The following is a 13,804-nucleotide window of genomic DNA, read 5'->3' as shown; positions in this document are numbered from 1 at the left end:
TTACATAATTGTCATTGTAGAATTATTTTGTCATCTTTAAAGTTTGTTTATTATTTTGTAAATGTTTCCATGTTGATATAGAGATATTATTCTTATTATGTGGTTATTGTAGTCTATTCCATTGTACTAACAAAATGTCTTGCTTGTTCATTCTTCCACTGTTAAATATTTTCTAAATTTCCCATTGTCATTAAATATTATTATATTGCTGTATATAATATTTTCTTATTTTTTTCTCCTTTTTCGGTTTCTTTTCCTTTTCTTCTTTCTTTTCTTTGTGAGGGTTGGGGCTCTGGGATTGAACCCTGGGCTTTGTGCATATTAAGCACCTCCTCTCCACTGAGTTACATCCTCAGGTTTCTTTAAAAAAAAAAATAAATATATATATATATATATATATTCTCAATAAAATATTACTCAGCCTTAAAGAAGAATGAAATTATGGCATTTTCTGGTAAGTGAATGGAATTGGAGAATATTATGCTAAAGAAATAAGCCAATACCAAAAAAAACAAAGCTGAATATTTTCTGTGATATGTGGTGCTAATTCAAAATGAGGTGGGGAGAGAATGGAAGTATTTTGGATTAGACAGAAGGGAGCCAAGGGAGGGGAGGGGGTATGGGAGAAGGAATGATAGTGGAATGAACTGAACATTATTACCCTATGTGCACATATGATTACTCATCCAGTGTAACTCATGTACAACCAGAAGAATGAGAAGCTATACTCCATTAATTTATGATGTGTCAAAATGCATTTTGTTGTTATGTGTAACTAATTAGAACAAATAAAAAATGTTTTTAACTGTTCTTAGGATAAATCACAGGACTGATATTATTGCACTAAAACTTTGAAATATATAACTATTTCTATTCATGACCAAACTGAAACTCTAAAAGATTTTGTAATTGCAGGAAGTGTAGATAGACTCTGCATTCAGATTTTAGAAATAGTGTGGAGCATGACCAGGTGGAATCGGCAAGAAGGAACAGGAAGCAGGTTATTGCAATTCTTCTGGCATGAGATGTGTGTGTTGACTAGAGGCAAGAACTATAGAGAAGGAAAGGATTCTACTAAATATTTAGGACTTTACAGACTAGATCAGTCAGTGGACATGAAGGAGGAGGGAATGAGGAAGCCTGGAAGATGTCCTTGTCTTTTTGGAACATAAGAACTGATGGAAAAGAATAGGCTTGAGAGAGGAAGATGTCGAGCACATTTTGTGCCACACCCGTAATGTCTAGCACAGGAGCTAGTGCATTGAAGGTACTCAATAAATGGGAGCTGAAGGAACACTGTGCATGCATAGACAAATGAATACTGCAAACAATGAATCTAAGTTCTTATTTCATTTTTAATTTGTTCTTTTTAGTTATACATGACAGTAGGATGTATTTTGACATATCATACACACATGCAATCTAACTTTCCATTCTTGTGGTTGTACATAAAGTGGAGGTTACACTGGTCTTCTATTCATATATGAACATAGGAAGGTGATGTTCAATTCTTTCTACTGTCTTTCCCATTCCCATCCCCCCTTCCGCCCATCAACGTTCCGATTTTCCAAAGAGTCACCAGCATTTGTTTGCATAGCTAGAAGTTGATTTATTGTTTTGTTTTGTTTTTACTTCCTCTAAGATTATTTTAAAATCAGGACTTGTGAGAACCAGAAAATGAGGGAATTAGGAAAGAAATTGTGGGAAGGAAGACAATTCAAAGCCAAAGCTCAGGACTTCAGATCAATTAGATATTTCCTTCATAAAATCAGTTTAGTGCTTTACGCAGTCAACCTAATGTCAAGTTTCACAGATTTACGAACTTCCTTAGAAAGTCAGCAGCTTCTGAATTCAAGCTGCTAAAGTCTCATTATCTCTGATTTGGAATGAGGAGATGGTTCCACTCCCCTCCCCTCCTGGTTCATCAGTGAGAGACTGAGCAGATGGTTCCTCACAGTGCTTTGCTCTGAACTGTAGGCCTCTCTGAGTGAACATGTGTGGTGGCCGATATTTGAAGTTCAACGCTGCTGCTGGAAGAATCCCTCAGCAGATTTCTGTCACCAGCTGCTCTTTGTCAATTTTTTTCACTTTGGGTTACAGGCACTTCAAGTGTCTCATATTCTTTGAAGAGAAAAGCCATGACTTTATTTCCTCTGTAATTTCCCCCAGTCAGGTACAATGTCTAGCATCAAAGGTGAGCTCAGCAAAAACTGATGACTGTCCAATTGTAATGACTAAGTGGATGAAAAGTGATGGTTTTTAATGTTCAATAAAAGATACCATGTGTCTAGTCTTAGGAAACAAAATGTTTATTGAAATGCATGTAGATAAATTACCACCAGCACAAAACTGTTAATGGAGTTTTCAACATGAGTTCGTTTTACTCTTAATATGAAGTGAGGCTTTGAAAGTCCATTGTCCCATAGGAAAAATATTATATTTTTCTGTTCAGATAAAGTCCTTTAAAAAAATCAAATCACTTTTGAATGGTCTTTTAAACGTCTCCAGCCTATGAATATATAACAAAACAAAAGAATATATTAAAAAAGATATAATTCTGTTTAAAAAAGAAGAATTAAATATGACTGATTTGGGGATAGCATACATGAAAAACATACTCAGGCATTTGAAACTCTAAAATTTTCTCCTATTTTATTAGTACATACAAAAATATTTATGAAATACTAAAACCCCAAAAAGTAACAAAATAAAATGACAAATAATCATAATAAGGCAAAAAAAAGCCATAGTTTTATTTTTATATATTTAGGAAATAAGTCCAAATGTTGTCTCCTCAAATAAGCAATTTTTAAAATAACTCTGATTTCACTAATTTGGGAATACAGTCTGATGTGGATTTTTATTTTTTCATTGAAGCCCAAATATCCTTTTAAGAATAATTAAAATTTAAAAATACAGTAAAGGAAGATAGGAAAAGACTTTCAGAATGTGTCTGAAACATATTGTGTGAGTCCATAGAAATTAACAGTTATCACTCTACCATCTCTGAGAAAAATGATTTATTTGTCTTCTATTTCAACCTCATGTTCTGGCCTGACCTGTTTGGCTCCCCCCAGGTGGTGTTGTTGTCCATCTGTAATGGAGAGTCTGTTGAATGGGATTATCTTCATGGTGGTTTTCTTCATGGAATACCAGCGGCTTTTCCAAGTGGCCCAAATAATTCCATTATCATAACCATTCAGGGTAGATGCTTTTGAGTAAGTGCCACCTAAAAAGAGTAGTGGACACACAAATCATTACTCTTGCATTTGCTTCCCTCAGACAGTCTAAGAAGAAATGTCTACTATGAGGTGCATAGCCAGTTTCATCAAGTTTGCAAGTGTTATCTATTAACTAAAAGTGTCTCTAAAGATTCCTAAAAATCTCAATTTATAATTAAATTTAATATTTGACAATGCTGTCTATCTGAAGCATGCTTCATGGTCACAGCAATTCTCTAAATTCATTCACTGCTAATAGAGCCAGAACAAAGTTCCCTACTTGGTTTCTCTCTTTCCCTAAGCTTCACCATCCTGGACTCAGCTATTATGGACAGTCTTTCCTCAGACAGGTTAGAATGCAGGAGCCCCAAGATTCCAGATCAGGTAGTCTGTGGTTATGGGACAACGCGATTCTACTGGTTCATTGAAAAGAGGTTTTAGAAAACCTCTTTGGTTCTGGAATGTTATTTTAATCTTTATTATAATCTCTATAGGGACTAGATTAATTTGCCTTCTTGTTCCTAGGTACCAGAATTCATGATTTTGTAAGGGGATGGCTGAGTCTAATACTGGAGTGGACTAAAGTCTATCTACATGGCTACCCTGGGTCATCTGGATCAAGCACCTTCCTAGAGAGTTTCTTCTAAACATAGTTCCTCCTGGTGCAAAGATATATTGGTTTCTCCAAGTGAAAATGAAAATAAAAATAAAAATGTTGGGAGAAACCAAGTTACTTTAAAGAATCTTTGAGAAGATTTAAAGTTGGCTGTAGGACAATGGCTACTAGAGATAAGGCTGCTTATAAGCAGATGAGATGAGTAGCCATATTCTATGTTTGCTAATGAACCCTTTAGGATCCACCTGTAGGGCCTCCACAGACATAACTGCTGGGCAGTAAGTCAAATTAGTGGTCCAAATCATTCCACCCTTATAGAAAACATAGCCTCCCCCATCCTAAAATAAGTGTCTATACACCCTAAGCATGACTTTTCTCATGCATTCATGAACCCTTTCCCTTAATAGTACTTTCCTTGCCTTCATTCCACTTCTTTAGACACTTACCCACTGTTCACTGGTTGTATCTGATACATATAACTCACGGGAAGCTGAGCCAGGATAATGTGTTAATAAGTACAAATATGTAATGTTATCCCATCCAGATCACATATATGGTATGTCTAAAGGAGATACTGTAACCCAGAGTTCCAAGTCTGATGGTGATAGCTTTAGGTATGATGACAAACCACTGGGTATTTTGCAGTAGGTGGTTGTCCTATTTTATGCACAGTCTTGGTTTCAACTAAAGACCTAAATGATAAAAGACCTACTAGCCTTACAATTATTCCTCTTTACTTTGTATCTATTTATTACACTTTGTAAAATGTACATACCCTACGCTCACTTGGAACCTAAGAAAGAAAGCCGTACCTTGGTAATAAATTCCATTGAGGTGGCCAGCATGACACTTGTTCATCCACCAACCAGATCCATCCTGTTCCGCACAGTTGCCTTCAAATTTATCATTGTCATTGTCCCAGGTACTAAACTGCATGCCATTGTGGGATGTGAAAAACTTGTCACTAGGATCATCACCAAAATCAAAGCCATCGAAGGCATCCCCAGCATCTCCACCGACGAAGTAGGCATAGGTCAGGCGGTATTTGTCAGCTTCAGGTCCCACCTTGAACATGGCATAATCTGCAGTACTGTGAAGAAGGAAATAGAGACGTCACATCCTAAGCCTCCTCAGGAAGTTCAGAAGGTCCCGTTTCCCTCAGGCAGCTGCTTTGTCACTTCGCTTCTTAAGACTGAAATAGGAACATCAAGAAGCATTTTCTACAAATGTGGCATGAGATAATAAATGTGTGAACCAGTTCAGAGTTCATCAACTCTGCTCAGGAAGGGTCTAGAAGACTTCAAGGAGTCCCAGTGAAAAGTAAACACTTCACCTGTTTGAATGCTTTTTTACTTATAGATAGGTTCCTAATAAAACCAAAATTTGACTAATTTCATATTTACCCTTTCTATTTAAGTTTTTAGCCTTGCATTCAATGCTAACCCTGATGATCAGATGATGAGTCAGCATGAGTTAATGCTCATGAAGGAGATACAGCTAGTTCCCTTACCCATTCATACCACCTGAGGGGTGAGGTCTAAAAAGAGTCTTCTTTCCCAAGGCAGTAGGGCAGAGGCAAGAAGGAGGGCTATCTAGGATATCATAAGGACATACTAAACAGTACCTGTGTAGTCCACAAACACACACACAAAAATGAGCTATAGGAATGAGAGAGAGATTCTCCACTGGGAAAAATTGTAAAAGAAATAAAATTCCATGGAGTGGAGAGAATAATGAGTCTCGGGAATGAACAGAGATTTCCAGAAAATATTTTACCTTCTTCCCTAATCTACAGTACTAGGAAAATGGGAGATGATCTTATAGGAAAGAGTCTACTGACTATAGTACTTTCATACCACCTGAAGAGTTAAAAAAAAAACAACAATAACAAATCTTTGTGTTCAGAGACAGAATATGTAATATGTAACATAGTAAGATGGTTGAATGTTTTTATTCACTTGAATTAGGTCTACAAACTCAAAATTCTCAGGTACCTCTAAGTCTAGAGAGGGCTGTAGATCACCAAGGGAGCCAGCTGATTTTATTTTATGATAACCAAGGAGCTGACAGAATGAGTGGTTATTAAATAAATGGGAAATCTAAAGAGGCTGAATTCACTTTCATTCAGGAGACTCATGAAGTCAAACTTCCTGAATTCATACCCCACCTCTACCATTTACCAGCAATGTTAGTTGATAAAGTGAGATTAATAATGATACCTGCTTTGGGGATGGTTATTTTGATTAAATTAGATTTAATATCATGCTCATTTTCTGGAACCTATTAAAATCTCAGCAACTAGCTATTGCTATGAATGTTTCCAGGGTAAGTAAATTATACCAAAGCATTCAGATCCATTACAGAGAGAACCTTCCTCTTTGGACTGCCCAAGAACCAAACTGTTCCTCACATATACCAGGCTGTTTTTTGCTATCCATCTATTGAGAGTTGGAAAGGGCACATGTATGGACGACCTCTACAAAAAAAATTCCTTAACGTTCTTTCTGCACAGTACCTGGTTTTGCCATTCCAGTCTTCCAATTGCACTCTGAGTGCATATGGGATTTGAGACTGTGTGCTTATCAAGTGAATTTTCTCATTTCCCAGCCAAAACTCAGTGGTGCCAGTAGGAGAGAGATGGCCAAATCCTTCTTTATACTGAATCCAGTTTTTCTTGAAATCCACACTGCCGTCCAGTCTCTAATTACAGAATGGCACAAGGGGAGAGAGCAGATATTAGTGCATGTCAAGAAAATATCATCAACATCCTGTCAAAAATATGGAGGTTATAAATCTATTGACTAGCAATGAAGTGACATGGGCAAGATGCCTTGGTTTCCTTATCTATCAAATCAGGCTTTTTAGGGTTGCTGTGAGGATTTCATGATAGATATTAATAAAACATTTTAAAGAGTGCTCAGTACATGGTGAATTCTGAACTAGTGGTAGGTTTTGTTTTTTTTTTTTAAATACCCCTGGAGGACTTTAGAACTCTAGCAAGACATTATTGATTCCATGTGCTGATGGTGGAATGCAGCCCTCTGAGTGCCCCCTGAACAAGTAGTTTAACAGTGGCAGGAAGAAATTAAGGCAAAGGAGCCAGGATCCTCAGTGGCTCCCAGTGACTGGCAGAGGCCACAAGAGGCCTTGGAGTAGCCCACCTGTATCTTCTGGGGTGGGGGGCTTTCTTCTTGTGATGGCGGTCCTTGGTTTTAATATATCTGATGAAAGAGGTCTCTTCTATTTTTGTGTGACCAAAGGACTTTGCTTATGTGCCATCATAAATCTGCAGCAGTGACACCAGCCATATTGAGTGAAAGCCAAGACACTGAAACCACACTGCCTGGATTCAAATCCTCACTCTGTTACTTATTACTTATGTGATTTGGGGCAAGTTACTCTACCTGTCATCCTCAGTTCCCTCCTGAGGGTTAAGTAATTTAATGTTCACAAGGTACCCTGATAAGCATCTGCCATATGGCAGCACCAATGTGGACATTTATTAAACACAGATGAAAAGGGAAAACTACCTTCTGTAGCACAGTCCATCCGTTTCCAGAGCCATCAATTTCACAGTAGACCAAGAACTGCTGCTTCGCTTTCAGAGGCTTGATGAAGTAAAGGCCACTCTCTTTGGCTCCCTTATTGGCAATGTCTTGACAATCTGAAAAAGGAAAATAAGAAACATTTACTGTGGTTTTAAATCCAGGTAAGACTGTGCTAACCTCAAAAATGAGATGAAATGAACCTGTTTTCAACTCTTCATTTCCCAAGAGGAATATAATTTACATTATGTACATTCTTACATCATCAGTCCTTCCAAACTATTGTTTGCTACTCAAGAATATACTATTGGAATCCTTAGACACTTAAGAGCTAGACACTCACTAGGCAAGGAGCAGCATGCCTATAATTCTAGAGACTCAGGAGACTGAGGCAGGAGGATTGCAGATCTAGACTAGCCTCAGCAACATAACAAGACCCTGTTGAAAGAAAGAGAGAGAGAGAGAAAGGGAGAAATGAAGGACGAAAAAAAAGAGGAAAAAGGGAAAGAAAAGGAGCTAGAAGGGTTGGAGATGTGGCTCAGTGGTAAAGTGCCCCTGGGTTTAATTCCCAGTACTTCCAGAAAAAAAAAAAAAAAGTAAGGCAGGGAAGAGTGGTGGGGAAAGCTAGACACTGTCTACATTATTCCTATACATTCCCTTTTACTTTGTCTATTTGCTTTGATGAACATGATCCCAATATAAACCTCTCATTTACCTTTCCCAGTTGTATCATAGATTTTTACTGTGTCTTTGCAAGGCTCCTGGCACTTGGCTTCAAGCTGGGCTACCTTCTGTTTCAGGTTAAGGATCTTCTGATTATTTGAATTATATATTTCCTGCAAAAATCTACAAATTAAACAATGAGATAATAAAAGATAAGCATTCCTTTCATTGGAGTAACTTTGTATTTTCTCTTAGAACTACTATCTTCTTTTCTTAAGATTTCCCTTTTGGGGAAATTTGCAAAATTATGTTAATAAATTGAAATGAATTAAAATGCTAAGTTTTGGGGGCAAGGAAATCAACTCCACACCCCCCTCCCTAAATAATTAAAACAGGAATACAATTTTTTTTTTGCCAGAATCTTTTTATCCAGAAACAGACATAAAGTCTCAACTCTGAACACAAATAACAAAGTCCATGTCAATATACAAAGGTCATCACTAAGTGGTCATTCTGATTTTCAGTTTATGCTTAAAGGAGAGCAGGTAACAGCCAAAGTGAGATGGGCCTGGTTAAGGGAGACACCTCCTGGCCATTTGGAAGCAGGGACAGTTCTGCTCAGTAATTCCCATGTGTTGTTGAAGCGTCATCCATTTAAACTTGGTGATCTACCAAGGACCTATTAATGGGCTTTCATCTCTAAGTTACTTGCAAAAGGTATCTTAGGTATTACCATACATAAAATAAACAACTAGACACTTCCCTATCTTAGTGTTTCTAGTTACACAGGTCTGGAAAAAGCTTGGGGGAAGTAAAAACCCTGCTTTTGCAGTTTCTCACAGGATTGCTTATAAATATTCAGAAATGATAGAAAAATATCTACTGTGCATAAACTTCTGTTTCTAACTTTGAAGAACAGAAGGGACAAAAAACTATTGGACCACCCTCTTTCTCTACTCTTAGACGATTTCTGCACAATGGTCTCCTTAACTTCAATGATGGGCAGTCATAATGTAAATTATATTGGTGAAATAAATACAACAACAGACTTCTGTTATCAAAAAGAGGCAAATCTCTCCTGGGCCACTTCTTCCCATACACTCAGTTTCTCACAGTTTTGAGATCAATTTTTTTTAAATGGTGAAGAAACTACAACTTTTTCTGAGATTCCATGGTTAGAAAGTTTATGTGACTCTAGGAAGCCAGGAACAGGTATTTTATTTCCACATGATAGGAGGAAAATACTATGTGTTTGTTTACAATGTTTACAATTACAATGTTTGTTTAAGTCTCTTAAGATATTTCATTTCTGACTCACCTTCAATATAATTTACCTTAGTAGTCATGATCCTTCTTATGACTCTGCTTGATAATTTCTTACCACTGACTTGTTGACATTTTTATAAAGAGAATTTTACTTTCAACACCCAAATGCCCATGTGTATGATTTTTACATTGTAAGACCAGTGGAAGGTGAGGGATATTTAGATTTCAAACATTTAAAGATACTTAGAACATCTTTCTCCAATGTAATTATTAGAAAGCAATTCCTGGGGCTGGGGATGTAGCTCAGTGCTTGGTTACTTGCCTAGCATGCACGAAGCCCTGAGTTTGATCCCCAATGCCATAAATAAATGCAATTACAATCCAATAAAATTCATATTGCATAAACACACATAAAAACAAACAAACAAACAAACAAACAAACAAAAAAACAACAAAAAACCTCCCACCTCATTGGGTCAAAGACAGACATATGTCAACTGGACATTTTAAATGAAAAAAAAAATTAAAAAGACTTTCACTGAAACATGTTATAGTAATCAAAACTAAATCTGTCTTGGAGAGCAAAGGAAAGCCAAAATGCTTACCGGATACTAGAGTCATGTGTTAGAATCAATGCTTCGTATTTCATGATCTCTTCTACCATCCTCTTGGAATTCTGGGTGGCAGTCTCTATCATATCTGTTTGTTAGAGGAGACCAAAACCAGAAAATAAACAAACCAAACAACTAAAACAACGACAAAAGAACTTCTTGAACGATTTTCTCAGTTGGCCCCCAGTCCTTAGTTTCTCACTTGGCTTTTTTGGCTGATCTGGATTATAGCTGATCTGGATGGCTTTGATGAGTTCTTTGGCTTCTGTTGTTCTGTTTTCAACTTGATTTAAGATGTCTTCCAAACTCTGCAGGTCCTTGTGTACATTGCTTTGGTAAGTAGCCAGGAAATCGTCGATGCCACAGGTAGTTGGACAATAACTACCCTGCAAACAGAAGCAGCAAGTGACCAGACATTTGGACAAGAGCAACACTTAAAACCTATCCATAAAAAAAAAAAAAAGTAATAGGTCAACGATATTTTAAAAACATTAAACGGTATTTGTGGAAGAATTGCTTCTGTGGTCCTCCCCTCTCCCAACAGAACGCCAGAAACATAAACGCTACTTACAAATCTTTCGTCTAAGATGCAGCAGTTGTCTCTGGTAGCCACATACTAAAAGGAGAAAAGCACGAAATGTCACTAGTCACCATTTGCTTTCTTATGTTTCGGCTTTGTGTTTAAAAGAAAGGTGTTTTATGAACAGCACACTTACTGCCAGGCATGCTGGAGAGAACAGGAGAAGGCTGGACAGGTACAGAATTAAACTCCGGGGTTGTAGGGACAAACCCATGATGCCTGGGGCGCCTGGCACTTCAAGCCCTGTGCTGTCAGCGCTGTGAACTCCTGGGCTGCCCCTGTGCCTTTATACAAGGTCCAGGGCTGGCCGCGATGGCTACTGGAGGGAGCTGATCACGGGGTCTCCTTACCGGAAGGGTGGGCACCTCTTTCCCGTCTCTTTTTCCTCCTCCTGGTCCCAACCTGTGCTCAGCAGGTTCCCAGATTTTGCACCCCGATTTAAGCTCCTCCTTTTTTTGGCCCAGCTCAAACGTCTCCCTGTGATCCAAAAACCTCCCAGAGTAGGTGAAGCTTTAGCCACTGTTTTGGGGAGGGAGGGGAAGCTGCATGTTGCAACCTCTTCCCGGAGGCAGCAGAGAGAGCAAACACAGATCCCAAGTCCACCCCAGCAAACCCTGCCTGTCCTTAAGATGGGGCCTGCCACCATAACCTAAATGACCCACAGACCTTTCTTAGCCCAGGGATGAGGTGTCAACATTCTCTCTAACCTACGGCTGTGGCAGGACTTTGCCTCCCACCATGACCCAATTCAGTAGTCCCAGGAATGAATGACCCTGGAAAAGGCCTTCTTGTCCCTCTGGGTTGGCTGTGACCTTCTGCCCTCCATTCTCAATGAGCTTTTGAGCTCGACTTGTCTCTTTGACTGGTAGAACTGGCTGCCACCAAGGGAAAATGAGCAAAGAGCCCGTTTGTTTTTCCTGAGGTTCCGTCTAGTTACCTCTGGATGCAGAGGCAGGGGCTAGGAAAATCTTTCTCCCTGACTAGAAGCAAAGCTGAAGGAAAGGAGGCAAAATGAGATATTAGAAAAGGGCCATCATCTCCGCCCTGTCGCTAGAGCTTCTTTGTGTATTGGGAAACAACATCCACCATCAACTATTGATAATTTACAATCGTGCATTATCGCTATTATTGATGTCCCTATTTTGGGTTATCCCTCATTCCCTCCTCTGACACCAATTATTATTATTATTATTATTATTATTATTATACCAGGGATTGAACACAGAGGTGCTTAACCACCGAGCCACATTTTTTTTTTTTTTTTTTTTGAGAAATAAGTTGCTGAGGCTGGCCTTGATCCTCCTGAGTTACTGGAGTTATAGGCATGCTTCACCATTGTCTGGCTAAATTTTGATGAACCATAAAAGTGGGAGAAATATGTTTAGCATGAAAGAAACACTAACATTTTAATGTTCAAATCTAAGTCTTTACAAAGGATTGCTTATGTTTTAATTTGAAAACAGATAAATGTTCACGTTCTATAGCTAATCAATAATTATCAAAATAAAGTGTATCTACCAAAATCAGATTTACCTTTCTTTGTTCCTTAATATTTCCCTCTTACTATTCAGTTAATGCAATCACATCCTCATATCACGTAACCAATTAAAAGTCTGCTAACTGATCTCCCTTCCTTCAGTCCAGTCATTCCTCCAAACCATTTGGTGTTGTGTTTTTTGTTTTGTTTTTTGTTTTGTTTTTTGGTACCAGGGATTGAACTCAGGGGCCTTCAAGCACTGAGTCACATTCCCAGCCCTTCTTTATATTTCATTTAGAGAGAGGGTCTCAGTGAGTTGCTTAGCGGTTCACACTTGCTGAAGCTGGCTTTGAACTCGTGATCCTGGTGCCTCAGCCTCCCCAGCTGTGGCATTATAGGCATGTGCCACCACACCCGGCTCCAACCATTTGCTAATCTTCCTATTATGTAGCTCCAATTATGACACTCATCTGCTCAAAAGCTTTCAGTGACTCCCTACTTCCCATCACAGTGAATGTAAATATCATAAATGTATCCTCCTATCCTTGCTGTTTTTTCTCTCTGGATCGTATTTCCTATACCTTCTAGTCTAACCAAATTGAATCACATAACATCTCCTTATTGTGCACTATATGGTCCTATCTGTGATCAAGGTTTTCATTTTTCATTGTAGCTCCTTCTGCCCGTTTGGGCTTCAGAAAGACCCCTAGCTCTCTGGCTGTCAGAATTGTACATGTCCTTAAAATTTGTTTTATGATTCCTCCCTCCCCACCTCACCCATGCCAAGACCTTGGGAGCAAGCTCTACCTCTTTCACAGCTTTGGTAGTGACTTTGTGTTATACACATACATGTCATATTGATCTCACTAGATTTAAACTCGTTTTTATGGCCCACAGCAACTCATATAAAAATATTTATCTGATGACTTCAATTGGGCTGAAAGTCATCCTTTGAAGTTTAAATTTCTAATACCTCTCAGAACTCCTAAGCCACAAAAATAAGCAACAAAGGTAATGATTAAAGAAATGATTGACTATCCATATGAATGAATGTGAAACTATCTTTTAAGTGAATGAGGAAACTCTAATTTAGTCACATGGAGCAATATATAACATATTGTTAGGAAAAAGGAAAAAGCATTCTACCATTTGTGATTTTTAAAGACAATAGAATGTATCAATATGCATGTGAGCACTTCCGTTGGATGGATTTTTCAAGAGTGCAGGTCAATTTTTGCCAGTGTTTATCTCTATGGAAAGGTATGGGGTGAGATGATAATGGACAGGGTTGGGAGAAATTTTTCATTTCTCTGTATACTTAGTATCTTTAGAATTTTGAACATAGTCACATATTATCTACTCTAAAATTGTAATGAAAATCTGCAATGATTGATAACTCACAATGATTCGTTTTCTGTGCTAGTGATTACATGATGATGATGGGTGCTGGTGATTGAACCCAGGGCTTAGTGTGTGCATGCTAGGCACATACTCTACACTGAGCAAAACCCCACACAATTCCTCTGATTATTTTTTGATTTGAATATAAAAGATGACTTAGTTTTTTGCCTTTGATTTTAAGGAGAATATAATCCAATTGGAGAGTATAGACATTAGTTGGAGTCCATCTGCTGGGCTTTGAATCTCATCTCCACACCTTACTAGCTGTGCCACTCAGTACAAGTTACTAAACCTCTCTTGGTTTTATAGTCCATGTTAGTAGAATAGAAATAGTGATTTTAGGGGTAAGAGGGGAGTAAAGTGGGCATGAGGTAGGAAACACAGTGGAATGAGATGGACATTGATACCCTAAGTACATGTTTAA

General features: G+C 38.2%; 1 protein-coding gene across 2 annotated transcripts; it reads right to left on the bottom strand.

The window, feature by feature from the left end:
• Nucleotides 1-1,337: 1,337 nt before the first annotated feature.
• Nucleotides 1,338-10,792, bottom strand: Fgg (fibrinogen gamma chain). Of its 2 annotated transcripts, XM_005330911.4 has the most exons (10): nt 10,639-10,792; nt 10,494-10,538; nt 10,125-10,308; nt 9,917-10,010; nt 8,098-8,228; nt 7,368-7,501; nt 6,353-6,537; nt 4,650-4,927; nt 3,060-3,229; nt 1,338-2,509 (listed from the first exon to the last, which is right to left on the bottom strand). In XM_005330911.4, the coding sequence occupies exons 1-10, from the start codon at nt 10,714-10,716 to the stop codon at nt 2,495-2,497; spliced, it is 1,314 nt and encodes a 437-aa protein (XP_005330968.1). In that variant the 5' UTR covers nt 10,717-10,792; the 3' UTR covers nt 1,338-2,494. The 2 variants fall into 2 exon arrangements, with proteins under 2 accessions (XP_005330968.1, XP_013216452.1); XM_013360998.4 differs by lacking the exon at nt 1,338-2,509 and having other exon boundaries at nt 3,006-3,229.
• Between the last annotated feature and the right edge of the window lie 3,012 nt (nt 10,793-13,804).

The sequence above is a fragment of the Ictidomys tridecemlineatus genome, chromosome 9 (genome assembly GCF_052094955.1).
Source record: "Ictidomys tridecemlineatus isolate mIctTri1 chromosome 9, mIctTri1.hap1, whole genome shotgun sequence".
NCBI classification, from domain to species: Eukaryota; Metazoa; Chordata; class Mammalia; order Rodentia; family Sciuridae; genus Ictidomys; species Ictidomys tridecemlineatus.
Note: the sequence above shows the minus strand (reverse complement) of the source record. Positions and strands in the feature narration are given on the sequence as shown.

What these genes read in the sequence shown, in the direction of transcription:
- Fgg (XM_013360998.4), bottom strand. Translation starts at nt 10,716, where the DNA reads ATGGGTTTGTCCCTACAACCCCGGAGTTTAATTCTGTACCTGTCCAGC. An exon ending in GATGGACTGTGCTACAGAAG is followed by an intron (nt 6,538 to 7,367) that starts GTAGTTTTCCCT and finishes TTCTGTAATTAG; the next exon opens with AGACTGGACGGCAGTGTGGA. An exon ending in CAATGGAATTTATTACCAAG is followed by an intron (nt 3,230 to 4,649) that starts GTACGGCTTTCT and finishes TACTCTTTTTAG; the next exon opens with GTGGCACTTACTCAAAAGCA.